The following is a 23,770-nucleotide window of genomic DNA, read 5'->3' as shown; positions in this document are numbered from 1 at the left end:
ATAATATTTACCGACAGCAAATACATGAACTTGTAGGACATCAGTGTGTGCTTGTGCACTGTGGCTTTCAGTGCCAACTACAGTCTGAATATTATCACAAGATGATGAAACAAGACTACCGTATATACTCGCGTATAAGCCCGTTCACGTATAAGCCGAACCCCCAAACTGAACAGGCATAAACACTAAAAAGTGCATGACCCGCGTATAAGCCGACCCACAACTCCGAGACATCTCAAGATGCACGAGGTAAGTTCTAAATGCGTTTATTTATGCAAACTTATATTTAAAAATAATTACATGTATACTTAAGTAATTTATTTAATTTTATGTTTTCTTATTGTTTCTGCGTAATTTATATTTGTGTATAATCTGATCGAACGATTACAAGAATTTAGCAATCGCGAGTTGCTGTAACACTACCTCTCTCTCTTTTGACTCGATTATTTTTTTGTTTATACATTATTGCATTGTCCATTTTATATCAGTGCACCGGTAATTATGTTTTTACTTTGCTTTGAAATTGTAAATACGCAACTCATTCAAATGTAATCCCAGTATGACAACACAACGAACAACAATACGGTTCGATTCAACGCTCACAAATAGGCTACTTTACGTATTTATATAAGGGCGCCACCGCACGTACATTGTAGGTTTGATTGCACGAAGAATTAAGCAGATCCCATTGAGTCGAATCATGGGCACCATTGCGCTAAACTTTAATGATATTTCCAAGATACAATAATGAAGTTTCAGAAATAATGCTTCGAAAATTATGCTCATACCGCAAAAGCTGAGTTGTAGTTTGCTTTTGATGTAAGCGACCTTACACCTTACCCGTCAACTTTCATGCAAAGAGGAAAAAAAACCTCCCTACTTTTAGGGTCGCTCCACGCCTACCTCCCGATTTAATATCTTCCGATTTTTGCAGAGAACTCCCGATTATTATGTCTTCGATTTTCATTTCTTCTAAACAAGAAAAGTCCTACATGTTCTGTTGTATCACCTGTGAATTATTGTTGTGACAAAATAATTACTTTACTAGAAAGAATTCGCTTTTTCACTAAATATAATGTTAAGTTTAAACAGTATTCACGTAAATTAATGATTTTTTAAAAATTCTACAACAGTACAAAAATAAAAAATAAACCAGTACAAAGAAAACGTCGTCCACAATTAATTTCAATCCCAAGAGTGATCACCACGAGTAATGTAACTTCATATGCTATAGGGGCCCCGAGTGGCCGAGTGGTCTAAAGCGCTCTCTGTCACGGATCACTGCCATCTCACCTCTGTCTGCTTGTGTTCGAGTCTCGGGTTCGGCCAATGTGGATATGTGAGAAAGCTTGCCGGTAGCTTCTCGTGGGTCGGTGGTTCTTTCCGGGGTTTTCCCGGGTTCATCCTCCACCATTATTACTGGCCGCCATGTATAGCCTATCTTGTGCTGAAAAATGGCATTAAACCCTATAACAACAACATCATATGCTATAGCGCCAAGAGGCTGGCTATTTTGGTACCTTTAGTTCAACAAATTTGGGAATCATTATTTGCCAATCAATTGCTGGTGCTTGCGTTTACACACAATAGTGTAGGACATGGTTTCTTTGAATAACGACTGAGGGCCAGTTGTTTTCACCACATATTTGCATCGATAAGGATTAACTTTTAATTAGCCACGCTAGCTTTCTTGCTTGTTTATTTAAGACTAATCTTAAGCTATTGTACAGTTTGACCACAGCTGACCAGACTATGAAAATAAGGCACGGTTGGGGGAAAATATGGCGTATCACAGGGAGAAACGACCAGTCTTTTTGCAGATTTCGCGCATATTCGACCAGAAAGATTGATCAATATTTAGTGAACTCATGGCTTTAAAAATGCCACGAAAAATCTCCGGGTTTTAGGTCGCAATCTCTGTTTTTTTACTCTGTTTTCCTACTTAGCTTTTGAAAAGTTCATAGGTATGCCTTATACCCCGTTTTACGAAATCGTGCTAATATTATGGAATAAAAGGCAATTACACATCAATGTATTGGTATAGTCAAAATTCCCTCTTAACACAAGCTAGTTTCAGGATTTTAATGATTAACTGGCCTGTACTGCTGTCGCAAAATGAAAGACAAATTCGCCGACTATCAACATAGGAGACGCCGAAACATCAAGCTTTCCATTGTGTGGAAGGTTATGATGTCTGTTCAGCCAAAACACAAAACTAAAATTGATTGGCGTTGATCTTACTTGAACTATATGAGAATTTAGATTTTATTATTACCACTCTTCCTGAACATGTAAATTATGCTGGTTATGTGCCATGTACAATTAAACGTGCATACCTTTTCTACAATATTACCTCAATTTGTAGGATCGCTTGTATCATTGAAAATGAGTAACTCATGAGCGCGTGATTCAACGTAAATGAAACAGCATATGAAGGACTAGCCGAAATGTTATCTGGAAGAATGCAATTTGGTCGAAACAATGAATAAAGCAAAATCTGCATCTAACATGATTCGGAATAAATAAGGATTTAAGTGATGCTATGCACGCTTTGCACTGTGTAAGCACTGTACATTATAGTTCAGCATGGTCTCCCGTGTAAACCCAACCGGCCCGCGAATTATGAAGTCTGTATTTAACTTTATTTAATGTCGTGTTGGAGAAATCAGAAAATATGCACTTGCAAATTAATAATAAAATCAATCATAGTACTTTAAAACAGTTTAATAAATGTCGGGTTACCGAAAGTTATTTTTTGTACATGCCTATGTCTTAGGACACGGAATAATTAATGTTTCTTGTCCCAAGATTTACAGCCATTACAGTAGTCAACATAAAGACCTAAAACTGTCAAATTTAGACATTGGCCCGTGGATAATCCGACCCCCTTCTTCTTCCAGGCCTTTTACTTTTATTAAATTATTCGGCTTATACGCGAGTATATATGGTTGTACTTTGCGCATCTGCAAAATGTCAAACTATGATCAGTCTCTGCACTACAGGTATATAATGTTTCTTGTCCCAAGATTTACAGCCATTACAGTAGTCAACATAAAGACCTAAAACTGTCAAATTTAGACATTGGCCCGTGGATAATCCGACCCCCTTCTTCTTCCAGGCCTTTTACTTTTATTAAATTATTCGGCTTATACGTGAGTATATATGGTTGTACTTTGCGCATCTGCAAAATGTCAAACTATGATCAGTCTCTGCACTACAGGTATATATTAAAATCCATTTCTACAGGAACAGTGACAGTTGCAAAAGTTTAAAGCTTATTAAAAATATTGCAAACATCTAAAAGATAATTTAATCTTATAAATATTTCATCAATTTATTTCAGTTTTTCAAAATAAAAACTAAATTGCTAACGCTAATCAGATAATGTTTTAGACATTCTAAGAAATAGCGACTAGGTATCACTGCAGTCACCTATGCTTCGATTAAAATCGCGAAACTTTTAATTGTTAATGCTTGGAGAAGTTTTTAAACCCTATGTGATATTAATACCTGGAAAGCAAACATTCTAAACAATAGAGAAAAATATAAACGGTCACCGTTAAAAGAACGTTCCTTACAGTGTCCTTTGTCTTTTGTATCTAAGATTGCTCATAACAAGGAAAGCAATTTATTGTCAGTAAATAAATTTATTTATTTCATTAAAATGTGTTCACTTAGTAAGTTACTTATCAAGTAGGTAGGTAGCTAAGCAATTAAATGTGCAGGTAAATGAATAAATAGCAACACAGACGTGTATAATTAAGTAAGCAGAAACAAATGAAGAAACAATGAATACTGAATACGTAAATACTTATATTAACGAGAATTTAACAATAATAATTGGTTTAGTGTGTGTGTGTGTGTGTGTGTGTGTGTGTGTGCGCGCGCGCGCGAGAGAGAGAGAGAGAGAGAGAGATTTGTGGCTGCAATTATGTTACGATTTCACTAACATTCTTCTCTAAAAAACTAATTTATTTCAGAATTTTTCAGTAACATTACGATCATTCATTCATTCGTTATTTATTTATTTATTTATTTATTTATTTATTTATTTATATAGAGTTCTATATTTTAAATAATTTCAATATTTCAGTCTAATATCTCCGTGTAAATACGAAGTAATGATATTTTGTCACATACCTTTTGTTCTCAGTCTCCAAATAGAAACCGATTTTCACCAAGACTGAATTTGATATACTGTGGTTAGTATAAGACATGCGGACAGGTCGTGCAGTTGGTCTAACAAACGTCATAAGGGATCTACACTCACGGCCAGTATCAATTATTCGCAGAGTGAGCTGAAAATATACACAAAACATGTCATAGTTACAATTAATGGATACTTCTTTAGACAATTTCTTTTGCTACTTTTGAAAAATCATTCACTATTTAATGAGCAGACAGAAACAAATGAAAGCCTAGCATTTTATAAGACACATGATTACTATTGCAACCCCTAAAATTCTTACGCGGAATCAGTATATAAAGCAATAGTTATTAAATCGTGCGAAGATATAGTACCAACATATGTTTACAAGTTTTAATGAAGAAAACGTAATCTGAGCCATTTTTAAAAATTACCTGCACAGGTATACTGCTTAGACTTGTTTCTTTGTTCTTAGCATCAGATCCAAGTGTTATGTTATGTTTTGGAAAATCCTCCACCATAATCGTGAGGCGATAAGTTTCGTTTGAAAAGTAACCTTGGAATGAATATGCGTTGATTTGTACGGAACAGTTTACCTGAAAAAATGTGCTTAGAACATTATGTAAATACCTTTATGACGCAAGCCTTTATATACGTTTTAACATAAAACTATGACGAATTTCAAATTAAATAAAAATATTTCCCCGAAACATTTTAAACCTTCAACTAAATTGAAATGAATTTATTCTTTCTTTGTGTATAGTTGAAATATTTTTGGTAAAAACGTTGTTCTAATGAATATCTGGATGAGTTAGATAATTATTTTCAAACGTTATTCATTGAAATGTACAAATTTATAATTTCCAATGTCATTAAAATATTCCCATTTAGATCGCGAGTCTTAAAATTTTTGGTGACTGAAATACACTTACAGCGAGTCAACATTAGATGAAATAGTCTTATGTTACTTGTTTAGGCTCTAATAAACAGTAACAAAAGACTGAAAGAAACGTGCGCTGAAAAACTTACCAAATAATGATTTCCCTGGATAAACAATGTAAAGAAAAAAAGAACTTACGGTTTCAAGAAATCGCATCCAGAAAAAATGCAAGAATAATCCACGAATTAAATTGTTAGAAGTCCTAGTAATAAAATGTTCTAATGAATTCAAGTTCGAGTCCCGACGAAAAATCCGAAATGGAAGGTGATGACGTATACTATAGTCAGTATAGCGCTGATGTGTTTACAGTTCTTTGTGAACCACAGAAAATAACATTCCGGTGTTTGAATTCCAAATAAAATTTAAAGAAATGTTTTTGTCTAAGAATTCAGTATGAGCTCTCAAATATTTCCAGAAAAAAAGGATTAATCTTTTAGAATCCAAATGATTTGAATAAAAATTAAAGTGTAACTCCAAACTGGTCACAACGAAAGGAACTTTACGTCCCAGTATTCAGAAGCCCAACTAAGAAATATCTCTCTAATCATCACTATTAAATCTAACTACTGCGCAATTTCGATAAACCCAGAATTGCGAAACAGAGGCTGTTTACATCTAAAATCATGTACTCCTAGTATGACCTTGATAAAAGCCAATAATTTTACTCGGAGAATAAAATAAAAATAGAGAATTGTTTACTTGTCTCAGTGATTTCTAAATCAAGGTCGGGAACTAAGTCAAAAATAGAACAGTGTTTCTATTATTAGTTGTTTCTGAAAAGAGTCAGGTCAAACTGAATTTTCTGGAAAATATCAGATTCCTAGTAAACAAACTTACATTACTTTGGTATGTAATGAAATTAAAAATAAAAAGATTTTACAATTTACAAACAATTAAATTAAATCAAATATAAATAAGAATATCAAAAAGCTAATGGTGTTATAAAGATAAGATATATTCATGAATATACTAACCATTGTCTGATTTATATTCATTGATTTCATGTTTGCTTGTATGAAAATTCAAATATGGAACTTAGTCTACGGAATCAGGCTTCGTTCAACTAAACATAATTTATACGTCTTTATGGAAATAATTGCTAAAGACTCTTTATTTAATCCAAAATATTCAATAACTTATCAAACGTGAGATGAAATAATTTATCATTGGTTATCATTTTATCTCTTTCACTGACACTCTACTCGAAATGACTTTCTGTTCAAGTCTTATGTTTCTGTTTGTTAGGCAGAAAAGTGAATAATACGGTACATGCATTCATTAGTGTTAGGAAATTTGAGGTATCTATCAATTAAATATCAAATATCAGAAAAAATATGATAAATTTATTTGACAATGACCTAGTACATAACATGTTTTTAATACATACTCTTGTGAGTTGTTGTTGTTGAAGACCTTAGATCATAATCCTTTTCTAAAGATAATAATGACATGGCTGTTGTCAATAGGCATGACCTATATTTACCTTGTTCAAGAGTACAGTGTTGATTGGTACATTTGTACATGCGTTGTCACATTCATGAGGTTCTGACCACCGACAACGTACCATATCTCCATCAGGATCGTACACAGGTAATTGCATTACAGTGGAACAATTCAGCTGTACCCTATGAAGATATAATTTGTCTTGAAACCCGGTAAAAATGTACCTTTTCAATAAAACTTATAAGAGGTGGATATCATCTAAATAAGGAATGGGAACAGTTACTGGCGGTCTTCCGATTACCCTATTGCTTATGTACATAAACCCTGAACGTAACGAATGTGTGTATGCTCAGTTTTCATATTTACGTTATGAACGTTTTCTTATATGGATTATACTGATATGCTTCAATGGAAAAGAAGATCTTTTTATTTCATATAAAATCTGATAGTTTGTATTGGACGTTGCTATAAATGTGCTCAGCATGTTTTATGTTGCAGTAATTGAAATGATAGCGATATGCTGGAGGTTGGAAAGAAGAGTAATTAGTAATTACAACTTCATACCCTATAATTGACTGAATGGATACATAAGGACTGCTGTTTGTTAGATTTATATCGTTTCTCTTCCTCAGATCAACAACTGTATACATGTAGCCGATTTCTGATACTGGAGAGCGTCCAGAAGGTATCCAGGGAAAATATTTCAACCTGTAAATTTAAACCATATTTTAGTTCATACTAAGGTTCTTTGATAGAAATAAGTATACTAACATAGTACAGTGCATGTCTTGAAATTGAAGATAATGCATGTGTATACAAATAAAGATTGCACTTTATAATTATTTAAAATATTCTATGGTTAAATAATTATAATTGTTTTATTAATCATTAATGACACTAATTATTCAGAAACGTTTGCAGGAATTATTTTCATATATGGATGGTTCTACATATTGTCTTTCAAAACGAAAATAAAACAACCTACAAGTTTTTTCTCTTCCTGTACGGAGACCAATGTTCAATGCACTGGAATGACAAGATAGTTTATTAATTTTCTCTCGATCACCTAAAAACAAAACAGTGACCTCACAACTTTTCGTAAGCATGGAAAATGGGTTGTATCGTTTTTTTTAAAGTATTTCTCAGCTCCTATTGCCAATACCTAAGTTGCAGACAGACAACCGATACATCAGCTCCCATTGCCAATACTTAAGTTTCAGACAGACAACCGATAAATCGGTTCCCTTAGCCAATACATAAGTTTCAGACAGACAACCGATTTAATCAGCTCCCATTGCAAATACTTAAGTTTCAGACAGACAACCGATACATCAGCTCCCATTGCCAATACTTAAGTTTCAGACAGACAACCGATAAATCAGCTCCCATTGCCAATACTAAAGTTTCAGACAGACAACCGATAAATCAGCTCCAATTGCCAATACTTAAGTTTCAGACAGATAACTAATACATCAGCTCCCCTTGTCAATACCTAAGTTTCAGACGGACAACCGATACATCAGCTCCCATTGCTAATACATAAGTTTCAGACAGAGTACTTATACACCGGGTCATCAATTCAACAACTAGCCATTTATATTGTGGATGGAAAGATTTCTGTCATTTGTACTTACCAAACCTTGAATGGCCCCGTGCCATTGAAGATGTGCTGAAAAGACCCTTCTCCTTGCTCCCATCCATCAGAATTGCGACTGACTGATGTAAGAAAGTAGTTAATATCCCAAGGACCCCATTTGTATCCACAATTTATGGAGCACTGCCAGGTAAGGTTACTTAGTGATGGGGTAGTCACGTCACCTTGGTTTCCAATTATCGATGCGTCACATCCAGCTCCACATGGTCCTGTTGATTTTTGCCAGGCCAGGCGGTAAGTGAATAGTATCTGAAATTCCCAGCAGAGGACAAATGTTTTGCTTATGTCATAGCAATAAATGACAAAGGTACTACTACATGATGGATCACAAGTAATAACATTATTTGCAGGGATCAGGTAACTAAACAGATGCAACACCCTCCGTATTTTGCAGTTGCTATTAGCTTACTCTTGATCTGGCTATCACTGTTTTTAATGCTCTGAGGGTACACTGACATACAAAGATCATTCATAAAACAAACTATGTTCATCATTCGTCTAAATTGTAATTAAATATTTATATTATTTTCAGAAAGAGACATACATGTCTGACGAACTAGCACGACAGGTAATCAGAAGATCTTTGTCTTCCTCCTCCTCTTCTTCTTTTTATTATTATTATTATTATTGTATAAAACAAAATTACATTCTTATAACAAATTTAAAACAACAACAACCTCATATTTCTACCACAGGAAGAGTCTCAAAATTCTGATGGATTATTCCACTTTTTTTTACATACAAAACACAGTTTATGGAAAAATACATGAGCCTTTTCCCGTGTAATATCCATTCAACACGCTTGAAAATAAAATATTTACAAAATCAAAATATTAACATAAAACTGAAAGTAGAAAAGAATAGATGACAGTTAATTTAGAAGCGGAAATATACTTGAGCGAAATTTAAGAAAACCTCAACACTGTCGACTGTTCCAATAGAAACAGAACCAAACAGCCGTCTGAGAGTTGATTTGTTCTGTGGGTGTTCTGGGGCGATTTCCAACAAATTATTGGCTTTATCATGCTAAACATATCGAAGCTAACTGCTTTTCTCAATGACACATAGAGGCAGAAAAACCAGGTTTCACTGCTATCGAACCCTTGGATTACGAGTCAGACAATCTATATACTGAGCGACAGCGGAAGTCTGAGAGTTAGTATATGAAACGATACATTACTAGTATAAACATCAAAGCAAAGATAACACCTCTAAATATTTGGAAGCACTTGTTATCAAGTGTGTTACCTATTTATTTATAAAAACGACTGCTCAGGTGGCCTAGTGATTGGAGCGTCTGTCTCGGATACGGGATTCGCGGTTCGAACCCCGGCCGAGTCATGCCAATGACTTATAAAAATTGTACTAACAGCTGCCTCACTAGGCACTCAGCATTAAGAAGTTAGTGTTAGGTCTGATCGGCATGGTTTCACGATAATGTGACTGGGTGGGACATCATGCTACATGTCTGTGGCAGGATGTCCCACTGCTAGACATTACTAGAAACTGTCACACTGCAGACATCGTAGCAATACGACAGAAAACTCGTGAAAAATCCAAATTATAGATACACATACCTTTATGAAATTGATTCTGACCGATAATATTTAACTGATAATACAAATTATGGGAATCGCATATAGTAATTCCAGGCTCGAAGTGCGTAATTGTAACTGTGGTACTTTTGAAGGGCATACATTCAGTAAAAGGAATATTAAATATGCTAAATTTAGAGCAAAGCATATGCTTTATGAGCAGGCCATATTATGTGATCAGACAGCCAATAATTATGTTTTAACATTCATAACATTTTCGACTGATACTTGTGTTATGGATATTTAATTCGCATTATTTGTTGGCTTTTCTTAATGAGTATATGTTATATACACCTGTATCTTATACTTGACCTTGTTCATTTTGTACCAGTCCAGTGTCATTTATTTTTTAAACAATATAATATATTGCTAATATTTCTCTATGGCTGTGGATTAAATATTCAGATCATTATCAATGGTATAAACATGTTTATTTAAATCTGGGTCTAGGACATGGTTTTCCACTCGAAAATCCCTAAAGTTGTTGTAGACTTTGAATGTTTTCTAGAATTGACTGGTCTACATCCTGGTTATAGTATTGTGTCTTAGTTTTTTTATATAATGTTGTTTACTTGAAAAATTAATCATTCTTATTGTAGTGTTCACTTTTTATTTTTATCTGGATGGATTAATTTAGTCACATTATAATTCATTATAATTACAAAGTACTCAATAATATTAGTGGAAGAAAACATCAATTTGGAATCATAGTGAATTTAGACAGGGAAAGTTTTGGATTATATTATTGTGATAATCAAAAGACTTAGCACTTCATCACAATCCAGACTGGCACATTAGCATATTCAAAACTACATGCACATCAACACATTCATTAGGAAATTATTTGGAACACCACTGAAATTCAGTCGTCACTTCATACACTGGACTTGTGACAGAACTTTCAATGCCATTTGGGATTTAATTCAAACACTATAAGTTGGTTTCAGTTTCAGCAGTATTTCTCTATGCCACATTACTACCAATCACCCTAACCCTTTTTGCGAACAAGTATATCCATTATATATTGATAGGCAAAGAAAGGTTTATTGCCATTTCTAGTCAGTTCATTTGAAAACATGATTAATGTCAATAAAGCAAAACACCGGCATTTTAATACCTTATACGTACAATAAAACTATGTTTTAAAAATGAACAAGATTGTTCCAACAAAGAGAAAATAAAGGATGAAGATGAGAATGGCAAGGAGGAAACAAATGTTACGTATAAAGAAACTTAATATAGTAATCCGTCAGATAAACTAATGATTTATAATTGATCATTAATTTTCTATAATGTGCGTTTTGCTGAAATGAAACGCCGTGCATCCCTAAATGGGAGGGGCCACGGAAGAGGACGGTCAACAGAGATAAAAAGAAAAGAGAATGGATCTGATTTGGACCAGAAACAGGTCAGAAAATACTTTTCAGGTTTATATGTTTCTGAGTAGGATGATCGTTTCCTGTCATCACTGACACATCAGGAAGTATTAAAAGTGGAACGTTGACCTTCTACCAGTAAACTGTATCACAAATGTGGCAACTTGAAAGCACTATTTCTGCAGAATTATCTTTTCGATACATGCCATATTTTACTCTATACCGTGTTAATTGGTAAATATATTTCTTTAAAGTATGGTGGGTTTGGTTGGATTGTGGCTCACCGATTTTCGATATAAAAGAATTCACTTGTGATATACTATCCAGCAAGCGTTTTCACAAATTAAGAATGGGTGCACGTTAGGAACAATCAAGATTAGTGATTTCTAGAGCGTTAGAAACTTTGAGATATTAAACATGTGATGATTGAGTAACGTGTTGGAATCTTTCTTCAAGCCCAAATACTTTTTGCAACCTTATTTTGGGATTAATCATTTTTACCCCGAAAACAAATTTTAAAAAAAACAACAACAGACAGGGTGATATATTCAGTAAATTGTCCAGTAAAGGAGGGACTATAGTTTCAAAACAATTTGGATTTGTTGCTACTTTTTGTTGTTTGCTTTTCATTAAGGTAGGGGCCAGTCATGCTCTTGGAGGTTCCTAGCCCGCAAATAAATATGGCGTAAGCTATAGAAACATAAACTAACTTAATTTTAAGTTCCATTTATTTATAATTCCTTCTCTCATTATAAGAAATGTCTGATCATTCAACATTTCAAATCAATATTGTCACTTATGAATTTTTTAAAGGTAAAAGCGAAAACTAATCTATAAAAAAGACAGGGCGGGGCGACGCGACCCCTACCCAAATCCATTGGTGGTGATTTTAAGTAATCATTATGTATAAGTAGCATTAACTTTTCATCATCATCGTATGTTCAGCAGTATGTTGCTTTCATCCTGTAATGCAAATTACAAAGAACTGCATATATGCACTGATAAAGTTGCTTTATATGGAAACAATACAACAGTAACTCGGTTGTCATATTAAATACAGTCTATAATCAACTCTCACTGATCCCATTTACAAAAAAGCATATTTGAGTATGATAGTGAGAAAGGTTATTGTGGAATAGTAATAGCAAAGGACCATCATCTAAGTTTGCTTTCCTGTCGCTATAGGGATGGGGGCGAACGATTTAAAAGTTTGCATAACATTGAAGTATTGGCTATTTGAGTGAATGATGGTTAAATTTCTGACTTAAAATAATTGTTTTTAATCCCACGCTCATTTTAAAGAGAATGTTTACCTCCCTGATCAACAAGCTTGTGAAGAGCACTCCAGGATTGGCCTCATCTATAGTCAAACAGCACTTCAAGATGAATTAATAGCCTATCGACACAGTATCGATTCAGAGTTTATACATATATGCAACGCAACGTAGAAATTTGTCCAGAGTCGAGAGGAAATTATTCAAAGTAAGAACATCACTTGTTAATTTGCCGTAAAGACACTTAGATATACAGTCAAGTATGCAGTTGTGTCTTTTGATGCTAATAAGACACTTAGATACACCGTTAAACGTTTGATAGTGTTTCTGATACTAAATAGAGCACTTGGGTTACAGTCAAGCATTCCATGGTGAATTTTGATATTAAATAAACCACTTGGGTAACAGTCAAGCATTCAATAGTATTTTTGTTACTTAATAACCAAGATACAAGAGGCTATTTTCAAAACTAGCAACAAATATATATTATCATCTAGGGTTGGTATTATCACAGCTATGGACCAAATCTTTTCGTAAATCCATAATAAGGTATTTAGAACCTGACGATGTTATAGACCGAACCGTGTTATAACCAACAAATATTATCATCTAGGCTTGGAATTACCACGGCTATGGAACGAATCTTTGTTTCAAATCCATTATGTTTTAACAGGAGCAGCAAGTCATTATAGTGTCGGTGTGTGTGTGTGTGTGTGTGTGTGTGTGTGTGTGTGTGTGTGTGTCAGAACATGTATGATAAACATTTTGAGTACTCGTGTACTGAGGGTATGAACATATATTTGCAGGATCCTTGACCATTGGTAAACAGTCAAGCATACAATAGTGTTTTTGATAAAATAGATATACATTAAAATAATCGTCATGCATACAATAGTGTTTTTGATAAGACAGATATACAGTAAAATTGCAGTCAAGCATACAATAGTGTTTTTGATAAAATAGATATACATTAAAATAATCGTCATGCATACAATAGTGTTTTTGATAAGACAGATATACAGTAAAATAGCAGTCAAGCATACAATAGTGTTTTTGATAAAATAGATATACAGTAAAATAACAGTCAAGTATACAGTAGTGTTTTTGATAAGATAGATAAAGAGTAAAATAACAGTCAATCATACAATAGTGTTTTTGATAAAATAGATATACATTAAAATAATCGTCTTGCATACAATAGTGTTTTTGATAAAATAGATATACAGTAGAATAACAGTCAAACATACAAAAGTGTTTTTGATAAGATAGATATACAATTAAATAACAGCCAAGCATACAATAGGGTTTTTGATAAGAGAGATATACAGTAAAATAACAGTCAAGCATACAATAGTGTTTTTGATACGATAGATATACAGTAAAATATGCAATTGCGTTTTTGATACTAAAAAAGAAACGTATATATAAGTTACAATTTAGTGTTGTCTTTTTCAACTAAATAAGACCCTTTTATATAATCGTGTGTTTATACTAAAAAGGACCCTTAGATATACAGCCAATAATGCTGTAAAGTGACGTATATGTACAGCCAAGTATGCAACTGTGTTTTTGATACTCAATGGGCATGTCAGAAACGTAAATTCAAGTCCAAGGTCTCGACAAGTTAGCTAACGTTATGTTTTTTTTTTCATGCGGTGTTCAACGAAGATGAATATGTATTTAGAAAAGGCTGGTTAAAAACTCAAATCCTATTTTTAATTAAATAACTGTGCCACGAACTTTTGTAGGTTTTGCGAAAAGTTTCAAATTTACATATTTTTGTCAACCATATATACAACCTTCTATTATGCAAAGTTATTTCATATTGGAACAGGTATAAGGTCATGTTTAAACACTGTTCAGTAATCTTATTTTCATTTTGTCATTTACATTACAATTTGTACTCTAAGAGGTTCTTTAGTTCTTAGAAGCGATATGCCGTTTAATTTTTAAATTTTGTCTTGATTGACTGAAATAGTTTTGAACGTAATATGATATTCTGTAGCTTTTCTCTATATGAATTTTGCAGAAATTGGTAGGAAATTACTTCAAAGAGATGTATAATCAGGTTAGTAAATTTGTCTTTAACAATCAGTAATATACTTTTCTTCCCTATGTCACTTACGGTTTTCTGGGTACTTTACTTCTTGTTGTTATTGATGATGATATTATTGCACAATATTCCACATTACTGCAGTTTGTAAAACATAATTTAATTTATAAATGTTGGACAAATTATGATATATCTACTTTCCTATACCAATTATCAAAATTGTCTATTTGTACTGGATGATATGTGAATGCAACTCACTATTGGCAAGCTCGACCCGGTGTACCCAGGCCTCACTTAGCAAGTTCGACCCGATGTACAATGGTCTTACTGAGCAAGTTCGTCCCGATGTACAACGGTCTTACTGAGGATGTTCGTCCCGATGTACAGCGGTCTTACTGAACAAGTTTAGCCCGATGTACCACAATCTAACCAACAATATTTACCAATACAAACACTATAATTATTCAGTATCCATACTATTATATGATACTTAACGGAAAAGTACACCCTATGGTTAGCCATATAAAGTATTTGGAATCGGTGATTTGCATCGCCATTTAAAAGTTGCGATATAATTCCTGTCTAAATTTCAAAAATCTTAGTCCTTTGACATAGTCTATCGCATGTTTCTATCATACTGATGTGCACGTTTTATTTAACCGTTCATTGCCATCAGGTAAGAAACTTAAAATGTAATAGTTTGTATTGGTTTCTCCGTATATAAAACAAATGCGGGATATTGTAGAGATATAGGTTTAGATGAGAAATAGATCCTTATAAATGTGTGCGACATCTATCTAATTGCGACAGCATGTCCACTGATATAAAGCATTTCTAAGAAGTCAAAAAGAAACGCATCAATTCCTTATGTTGCTAGGTATTTAAGGTTAGTTGACAATTAATCCCGTGAACGGAGAATGTCACACGTATCCAATATAATCAGAATTCCCTTCTGAAATTAGTAGAGGTAAAATAAGCAAAATGCAGCTCATATTCAGGAAGATATACGGGATATTTATCAATGTTTTACACCAAAAATTGTCTGAATTAATTTTAATTTTGAACATTGGGCTTCTCGTTCTTATAGAACAAGAGTAATTACAAGTATACATTTATCAAACGGCATATAAACGTTAACAATTAGGGGAATATGGAAAACGAAGAGAAGGGCTCAGATATTTTAATTTTAATTTTAGTTATTTTTCTTAAAACATTTAGAAAGTTTCATTCAGATTGTTTGAATCAGACAAAATAACACCATGAAAAAGAAAAAAATATATATTTCGTGTGTTTTCAATAGCAAGTTATGATGGTGACTTAGATCTTGTACTAGCAAAATGATTGCAAGGTATTAGATTTATCAAGGTTTAGACTGATACTTCAGAGAAGAAATGAAAATTAAAATATCTGTCTCTGTGTTGTATGTGCGTGTGTGTGTGTGTTTGTGTGTGAAATGAAGATCACGTTTATTTTGAAATTGTATTTTGCTTGACATGTCAGGACCACCATTTGGCATCGTTCAACACCGATAATTAATATGATCTTTTGCCTGATCAAGAGGACAAGCGCGTGTGAACTTTAACATCACGTATTGATTTCTATGTAATTTGTACATTTCTATACTGTTATCATTTGACAATGAGATCAAACAGAGAAATGGAATAATGATGAATTGATTTAGTTTCGTCAAAATGTTCACTGACAACAAAAAATGGCAAAGAACTTTGGTCTGTTTATAGAGCGTGCACCCGCACATGAAGAAGTAAACGTGTTTTGTACAAAGCGAATAAGGTATTCAAAGAACGAAAGACCTAGATGTGCTTGTAATTTCAAGAATGGTCAGGTTTAACAGCTGGAGGGTGGTCCAAATAATAACGATGTTGATTTTACTAGGATCAGCTGGAGGGTGGTCCAAATGATAACGATTGTTCTTTGTAGAAGTTTTTCTACTCTCTTATATTGTAAAATGAGTTGGACTTAACGTTTTCTTTCGTCATGATTAGAATACCTTTCCGGTAATGTTGTGAATGAAGACTCTCCGTGTAAGTTTTGGTTTAAAGAGCTTAATTAGTTTGAGATTTTGAATGTCTTTCTTATTGCTTTGTTGGCAACCATCACTTTCTTTCCCTAAGCATTTATTAGGTATTCAAATTTAACATTCAGCCAGATACCTTATGCTGACATGAAAGTGCCCTAATTTATCTTAGACAAGCATTTAAATCAATACAATGTTTCAAATCTATTTTTTTCAAGTATAGAAAAATTCTTTCGAGTAAAAATATACAGACATTATATAATCTCGTTTACTTATTGACATATGTGAATCCTAGAAACGAAAATAAAGTTTGAAGAGGAAACATTGAGGTAATTGAAATTAAACAACATACAATTAAATCCCATCAATAGCGAATTATTCCTATATAGACACGAAACACACCCAACATTATTGTAACAAAATATTATTTATAGGGAACAACTACGTGAGAAATTCTTCTTGTTTCCAAATAGTCTAACATCCATCAAATACGGAAACCCCATATATACATTAATTTATGCTGCTTTAATTTCAATCAATTAATACTTAATTAAGTATCATTTCATAAATAAGCATGTCCTGGACTTATTTATGTTCATGCAATTTCTTATAGTTTCCATGATACGTAACTCATAGTCTCCGTGGTACATTCCTTTTGTCTCCATGATACATACCTCAGTTTTCATGATACATATCCCAAGTCCCCCATAATACAAAAGTATAATAAGATTAAAATACAAACTCCTACTTCTAATGATTATATTTAACGAAGAAGCTCATTTGGTCAACTGACCAGTCTTCCATGAGACCATGAGATCATGAGATGCAAACGTATGCATCTTATAGTCATGTCAATACATTAGTGTAGTGAAAATTGGTCATTTTCATCATATGAGAAATTTAATCTCAAAATATTTTCTACGCCATGCAAATACTAAACATCATTGTACAATGTCAAGAAAGATAGAAATCATGATATTGTTTTGATAAAGTTATATATTACTGATTCTAAAAATGTATAAAGTATTGACTCTACAAACTGAAATATAAAAATGTATACAGTATTGACTCCATAATATTACATAGTATTGACCCTATACAGCTATATACATTTAAGTAAATTATGTTTATAGGATTGGTTCTATTAGACAATAACTACAAACATGTAAAATATTCTCATATTGTTATACACGTTTTAAAGGACAATGTAAAAGGCAGTACCATCAGTTTTTCGGTCAAAGAAAAATACAAGGTTTTTTTCATTATTTGTTTGTGCTCTTAACGTCATCAATTTTAATCCTTCTTCTAGAAGCGTCAAATGTGAGAAGTTTAGAAGAAAACGTTATTGCTTTGTTTTTTAAATGTTGGTCAATTCTGAGAGAAATACTCAATTTACATTTCAACTTCACCTGAATGACCTGCACGCATACGATGATAAACGATACAAGCTCTCTAACCCGAACCGACAGCAGTATCCTCACAAAACATAATTCTTTTGAAAGAAAGTTTTTGACACAAAAGAGATAGAAAAAGAAATAGAGAAATAAGAAACATACTTGCAAAGAACGTTCGCAGGTCGAATGTGATAAATAAAACAAGTATACCGAATATCAACAAACGGCGAAAAATCGGCATGACCTGTGGGTGTTCATATTTCTTTCATGTACTCATGGCCTTGGTTGTATATTCTTTTGAACAGTTATATTATAACAGCACATAATGAGTTGATACATTGAAAGAGTAACGCCATCGTGAGTACATATTCAGGCATGATGCAGGTTTCCATTGATATTATATTTCTGTATTTGGTTGCAAAGGGTTTCGCTTACGTCTTAAGACGGAAAGGGATTCAATTAGGTTTTAATTTTTTTTAAAACATGAAACAAATAGATAATGTAAACATAATTAAAATACTTTAGAAAACATTCAGTACTTCAACGGCATCATCACCACCACCCGTAGTTCCATATGAAGTTCAAGAAGATTCAGACACACGACATTATTATTTTTGTTGTTGGCAGTAATAGTAAAAGTAATAGTATTGTTGTTGTTTCTTATATCATTATTATTTTTGTCATCTTAATTATTTAATATTGCTGCTGACCGATGTAGTAGTTTTATAAAAATAAACATAATGCTTTTACCTAACAGTCCATTTAGAGATGTTTTTGTGGTAGAAAGATGATCCTAAATACACGTGAACACCATACACATCGATCGCTGAAGGACATACCGTTTCCACGTGGGAAACACTACGAATATCTATATTTATGCCATTTTTGTTTGTTTCTTTCTACACCTGGTGATACACTCACGTCAAAAAGCCGACTAAAAATTATTACCAAGACCTAAAATTATTACAGCTAATAGGAATACCAGAATATTAAGATTATTGTACGGCTAGCATTAGGGAAAAATTATGAAATATTTCTCACACTACACACATATTTTAAGACTTATAGAGGTTTGCTCCTTTTAATATTGCATTTTGTTTCCCTTATTTCTTTCATTTCCCAATCTTGAAACAATTTTGCACCAATTACCTCTATCCGTTACTGATCAACACTGAATACACTCATTTACTGACCTACAAGTACGCAGGTCTGTCCGCATTGAGAATTAGACGTTTTGACTGTTCATTTAAAGGTCATGATATATAAATATGTACCTTGTTATAATTAGCATCACAGTGAAATTCTACAATTGTAAATATAGAAAGGTTCACACACACAAATACTTATTGGCATGATGAGAAAGCTGTATTAGCTGCAAGGTTATTTATTCAGTATTTATTGAAAATGATTTTTTTGCACCATTCTGAATGTGTGACCTCTTTATTTATTTAAGGGCGTGGCATTGACCATGTGACATTTTCGGCTCTAACGCTTTTTGCACAGGCTGAGAGGTCAATTCTGCATAAATTGCATTCAAACAATTCAGCACCCACTATCTCCTTGAATAATATTTTTACTTGTTTCTTTTTAGAAGATTTAATGTGTTTAGTCAAATATGCGGAACATCGTCATTCGAGTTGGTTTTTAGTCAAATATGCGGAACATCATTCGAGAAGGCTTTTACACATAAGAACTAGAGGATGTCTATGGTCTTTATTCAAATGCACAAGCTAGGTCCTGTATTACCTAATACGATAGCGTGCAAAATTTCTTCCCAGATAACAGTAGTCAAAGGAAAGGGTAAAGGATAATATCGCGTAAAAACAAACTTTAAAGAAGCAAAAAGGAATGTTATAATTGACCTCAAATCGATGAGTCAAATTGCTGAGTTAATGCTTGTCACTGACACATTTTGAATATTTGTTATAGGCAATCCTTAATGGTGCCCTTTCAAATGGGTAATATCTGTCACTGAGTAAGTTAATGTGTCATTGATTAAGTCAATGTGTCATTGATTAAGTTAATGTGTTATTGATTAAGTTAATGTTTGCCATATTAAGTTAATATCTGTCATTATTTTACGTAGTTTAAACCTAATACATACATACATACATACACACCCACCCATATATATATAAAAGTAAAACAGAATTCAGAGCTGTTTCACACATCTAGTACAGATTCGTACAAAGCAAAACGCCTCTGTGATTCTTTACATGAAGCTGGGATTCAATCGTAAATCTTCGTATAAAAGTCTTATTTTCTATTAGAATTCTAATAATTCCGTCCCACCAAATCCTTTACTAACTTTGACATATTTTGCAATCATGTAAGTACCACAATTGTGTTCAGTGTCACATAATGTTTCACAGCTGAATAAACCGCATGGTTATGCCATCAATTCTAATCTTGGCTTGTGGTGCACTTAAATCTAATAACATAATTGGTTGCATACAAGGATTTATAAAGGAAGTCAATAAAGTCTTGTCAGTTCTTAATCATAAGATATCAAGGTTTTATAATAAAAGAACTTTGAAAACCGCAGTTCACAAATCATATGATAGCTTTACAATATAGAAAATTGTTGTGAACGTTAAATATGAAATTGAAAAGCTTATAAATTCATAAATGTCTAAGAAATAGAACACATTAAGTACAGTAATCAATTTACGGGGGGGGGGCAGCTGCGGTATCTCAGCTAGTAAAATGTCGGACTCACAATCCAATTGTCGTGGGTTGGACACTCGCCCAGGACAGCCTGGGCAGACTGACTTGGTCTATTAGCTTAGCTCCATTTCATCTGTATGATATAGCCATTAATAATATGTTCAAAGTGCCGTTAACAAGCAAAAAAAAACAAAAACAATGTGTAGTCATTGAGAACAATATTGGTTGCAGTAATATCATTGAAAACTGAAGGATACAGCGACGAGAAACTCACATCTGGTGTGACATATTAACGACAGCAAAGTAAACTAAAAACGGTATTGCATGAGGGATTCAACCTTTTTAACTGTACATGTTTTATAATAATAATAATAATAATAATAATAATAATAACAATAATAATAAACATCTATCTTTAATGAGGATAACACTTTTGGCCATGGCTGACCCATCTGCCATGTGGTCCTCAGTTTTTGTAATCGGCTATGTTAAAAAAAAATTGTGAAGAATGAAAAAAATAAAAAAATAAGAGTACAAGACCATGCACATAACCAGGTATCTTCGCACGCTCATTCGTACATATTTAACATGAATGACTATGTGTAACTATACTGGGAAACATACAAATATAAACAATATTCAATACACATGTACATACATATATATATATATATATATATATATATATATATATATATATATATATATATATATATATATATATATATATATATATATATATATATATATATATATATATATCGAAAAGATCTCGACATATCATTTACGGATATGATGATAAAGTTTTCTATTCAGAGCTTTAAATATGTCACTCCAGCTGGTCAAGAAATAATTTCTTTAATGATATTTTAAAAGAAGAAAGGGAAGTTGAACTACATATCCTCATTGGTAAGGAATTCCATACAGTAGGTGCTGATACAGTAAATGAGCTACTGTAATGATTTGTTTTCGACCACGGAATCTGGATATCGTTGTTAGTCGTCGATCAGAGATTTCGCTCAGTATTTGATGATCTTAATTCAATTATGTTAGAGATATAATATGGAGAAAGACCGTTTAAAGACTTTTATGTCATGATTCCTTTAAAATAAAGAATACGTTTTTGTATAGGTAGCCATTGCAGACGTGAAAACAAAACATTCGAGGGAGTCATAACAGGATGTTTCAATATTATTTGGGCTGCCCTTTTCTGGAGTTTATCAATTCTGGACAGATTATCATTTGATGTGTTTCCCCAAATGGTACAGCCGTAATCTATCAATGGTAGTATATAAAGTTCAAGTGATTGGGGAGGTAGTAATTTCGAAACCAATTTTAACAAAGTTATTCTTTTGACTACCATTGCACATCTGTTCTCGATGTGTGCATTTCAATGTAGATACCAAGAAGTTTTTGATTTTTGACGATAGATACGTCTAAGCCCTTTTGAGTTAGAAGTAAATCCATGTTAGTAGATAGACGCTGCATTGTTCTGATTGTCATACATTTCGTTTTAGAGATTTTAAGATGCATTTTGTTTTGGTGGTGACACCACACTGATATATTGTTAAGGTCGATTTGAAGTTTATTTTTAATGGAGTCTAGAGATTTTCCAGATAAATGCAATATACAATCGTCAGCGAAAAGATCTGTTTTGGACATATGCAAGTCTAATAATAATTAACTGTACAGGAATGGGACATGTGCAGGTCAAATTAGGCGTACAGGTACTGGACATATGCAAATCCAATTAACTGCACATGTATTGGACATATGCAAGTGTAATTAGGTGTACAGGTATTGGACATATGCAAATATTCACTACTCTTCCAATGTACATCTTTCATAATTCATAGCGCTACATAAAAAATATACAGACTAATGCACATTTTACATGTTACACAGTTATATAATTGGATAATTTGTCAACTGAGAAAATGCTGACCTTTTTTTCACTTTTTGTTAGTTATATTTTAATTAGCTAGCATCTAAAGCTCCAGCAAATATAAACAAAGCTCCGTGGAAGTCTTGAACAGAATATATTGATTTGGCGAAAATATGCTCGTGTGAACGATTGATAAATTATTTCATATTCATTTCGTGTGTTAGAAAACTGCAGAACATTGACGTCTGGGTACCATTTGTGCAATAATTACCATAATCTGTTTTTTTTGTTTTTTTTGTGACATTTTTCCATAATTACAATCATTTATTATTTTTTCATGTCAGACGATAACAATTTTAATAAGTGTCGAATACATTATTTGATCTTCAAAATTTAATTTAATAAAATGTCTTTCAATGCATTACTGTGGCATGTCAACGTATAAATCTTCTAAGAATATATAAACATATCAAATAATATTTGACACTTCTAGCTTAAAAGCTGATGAATTAAAATTATGTGATCTATTATGAACAACTTCTATGTGGTTTACAAAGTAAATCCGTGTTGACTATTCTTACTTGAATTATATCACTATAGGTATATGCCATGTACCAGTGTCTACAAAATCAAGAAGACTTTTTAATGGACTGATCTCTTGTAAAATGTCATTAACGTTATGCCTGTTTCTTAGTAATTGCAATGTTAACAATAGGTCTTAAACTGCAGCTGCCAAGAAGTCTACGAGGAAGCAGAGGACTGAGTACTAGTCAATTTATGTTCTTTATTTAAAGGATAAGTATCGATATGAAATTTAATAAAATATATACATAATTGTAACTTACCGCATGTTCTGGTGACGGTAGTGACATCCAATGAATAGTTCCTCCTAAAAAATAAGCGCTGCTGAAGGATAACGATAATACAAGGACAAAATAAAAATATATTGGACATGAATGCATGATGTGTCTCTGCAATGGCGTTGTTCGTGTGCTTTATAGTCCAATCTTCGACATGTTCAGCCTTATTTTGATATCGGTCCTTATTTACAGAAACATATATCATTTGCTTGAAATTTATTTCATCACATATAAATCTACTACTGCTAAATTCACTGACCAATTATATGTCTATATCATGTCACGCGACCACATATTCTTGCCCTCCATTGGTTGTTAGGATACTTGGTCCGGATACGCGTAGGCTATAAAGTTCACTGTGTTCTGTAATCGTGAGACCAGAATATGAATTCACTTATGATAATATTGTCATTAAATTACCGTTCTGACAATCGAGTTTATCTGGCT

At 32.9% G+C, this 23,770-nt stretch overlaps 1 protein-coding gene across 1 annotated transcript in view; it reads right to left on the bottom strand.

Annotated features, from left to right (window-relative positions):
* Positions 1 to 23,496, bottom strand: part of LOC149804495 (uncharacterized) — a 90,786-nt gene extending 67,290 nt beyond the window's left edge. Inside the window, exons 1-6 of the mRNA XM_089933044.1 lie at positions 23,309 to 23,496; positions 8,165 to 8,433; positions 7,095 to 7,238; positions 6,571 to 6,712; positions 4,582 to 4,743; positions 4,141 to 4,298 (exon numbers count right to left, since the gene is read on the bottom strand). Coding sequence (XP_089789170.1) covers positions 4,141 to 4,298; positions 4,582 to 4,743; positions 6,571 to 6,712; positions 7,095 to 7,238; positions 8,165 to 8,433; positions 23,309 to 23,425 — 992 coding nt within the window. The 5' untranslated portion in view covers positions 23,426 to 23,496. The remainder of the gene's footprint in view (positions 1 to 4,140; positions 4,299 to 4,581; positions 4,744 to 6,570; positions 6,713 to 7,094; positions 7,239 to 8,164; positions 8,434 to 23,308) is intronic.
* Positions 23,497 to 23,770: the final 274 nt, after the last annotated feature.

Source organism: Sinohyriopsis cumingii, chromosome 2 (genome assembly GCF_028554795.1).
Source record: "Sinohyriopsis cumingii isolate HCF-2022 chromosome 2, ASM2855479v2, whole genome shotgun sequence".
Lineage (NCBI taxonomy): Eukaryota > Metazoa > Mollusca > Bivalvia > Unionida > Unionidae > Sinohyriopsis > Sinohyriopsis cumingii.
This window is presented reverse-complemented; position numbering and strand designations above follow the sequence as displayed.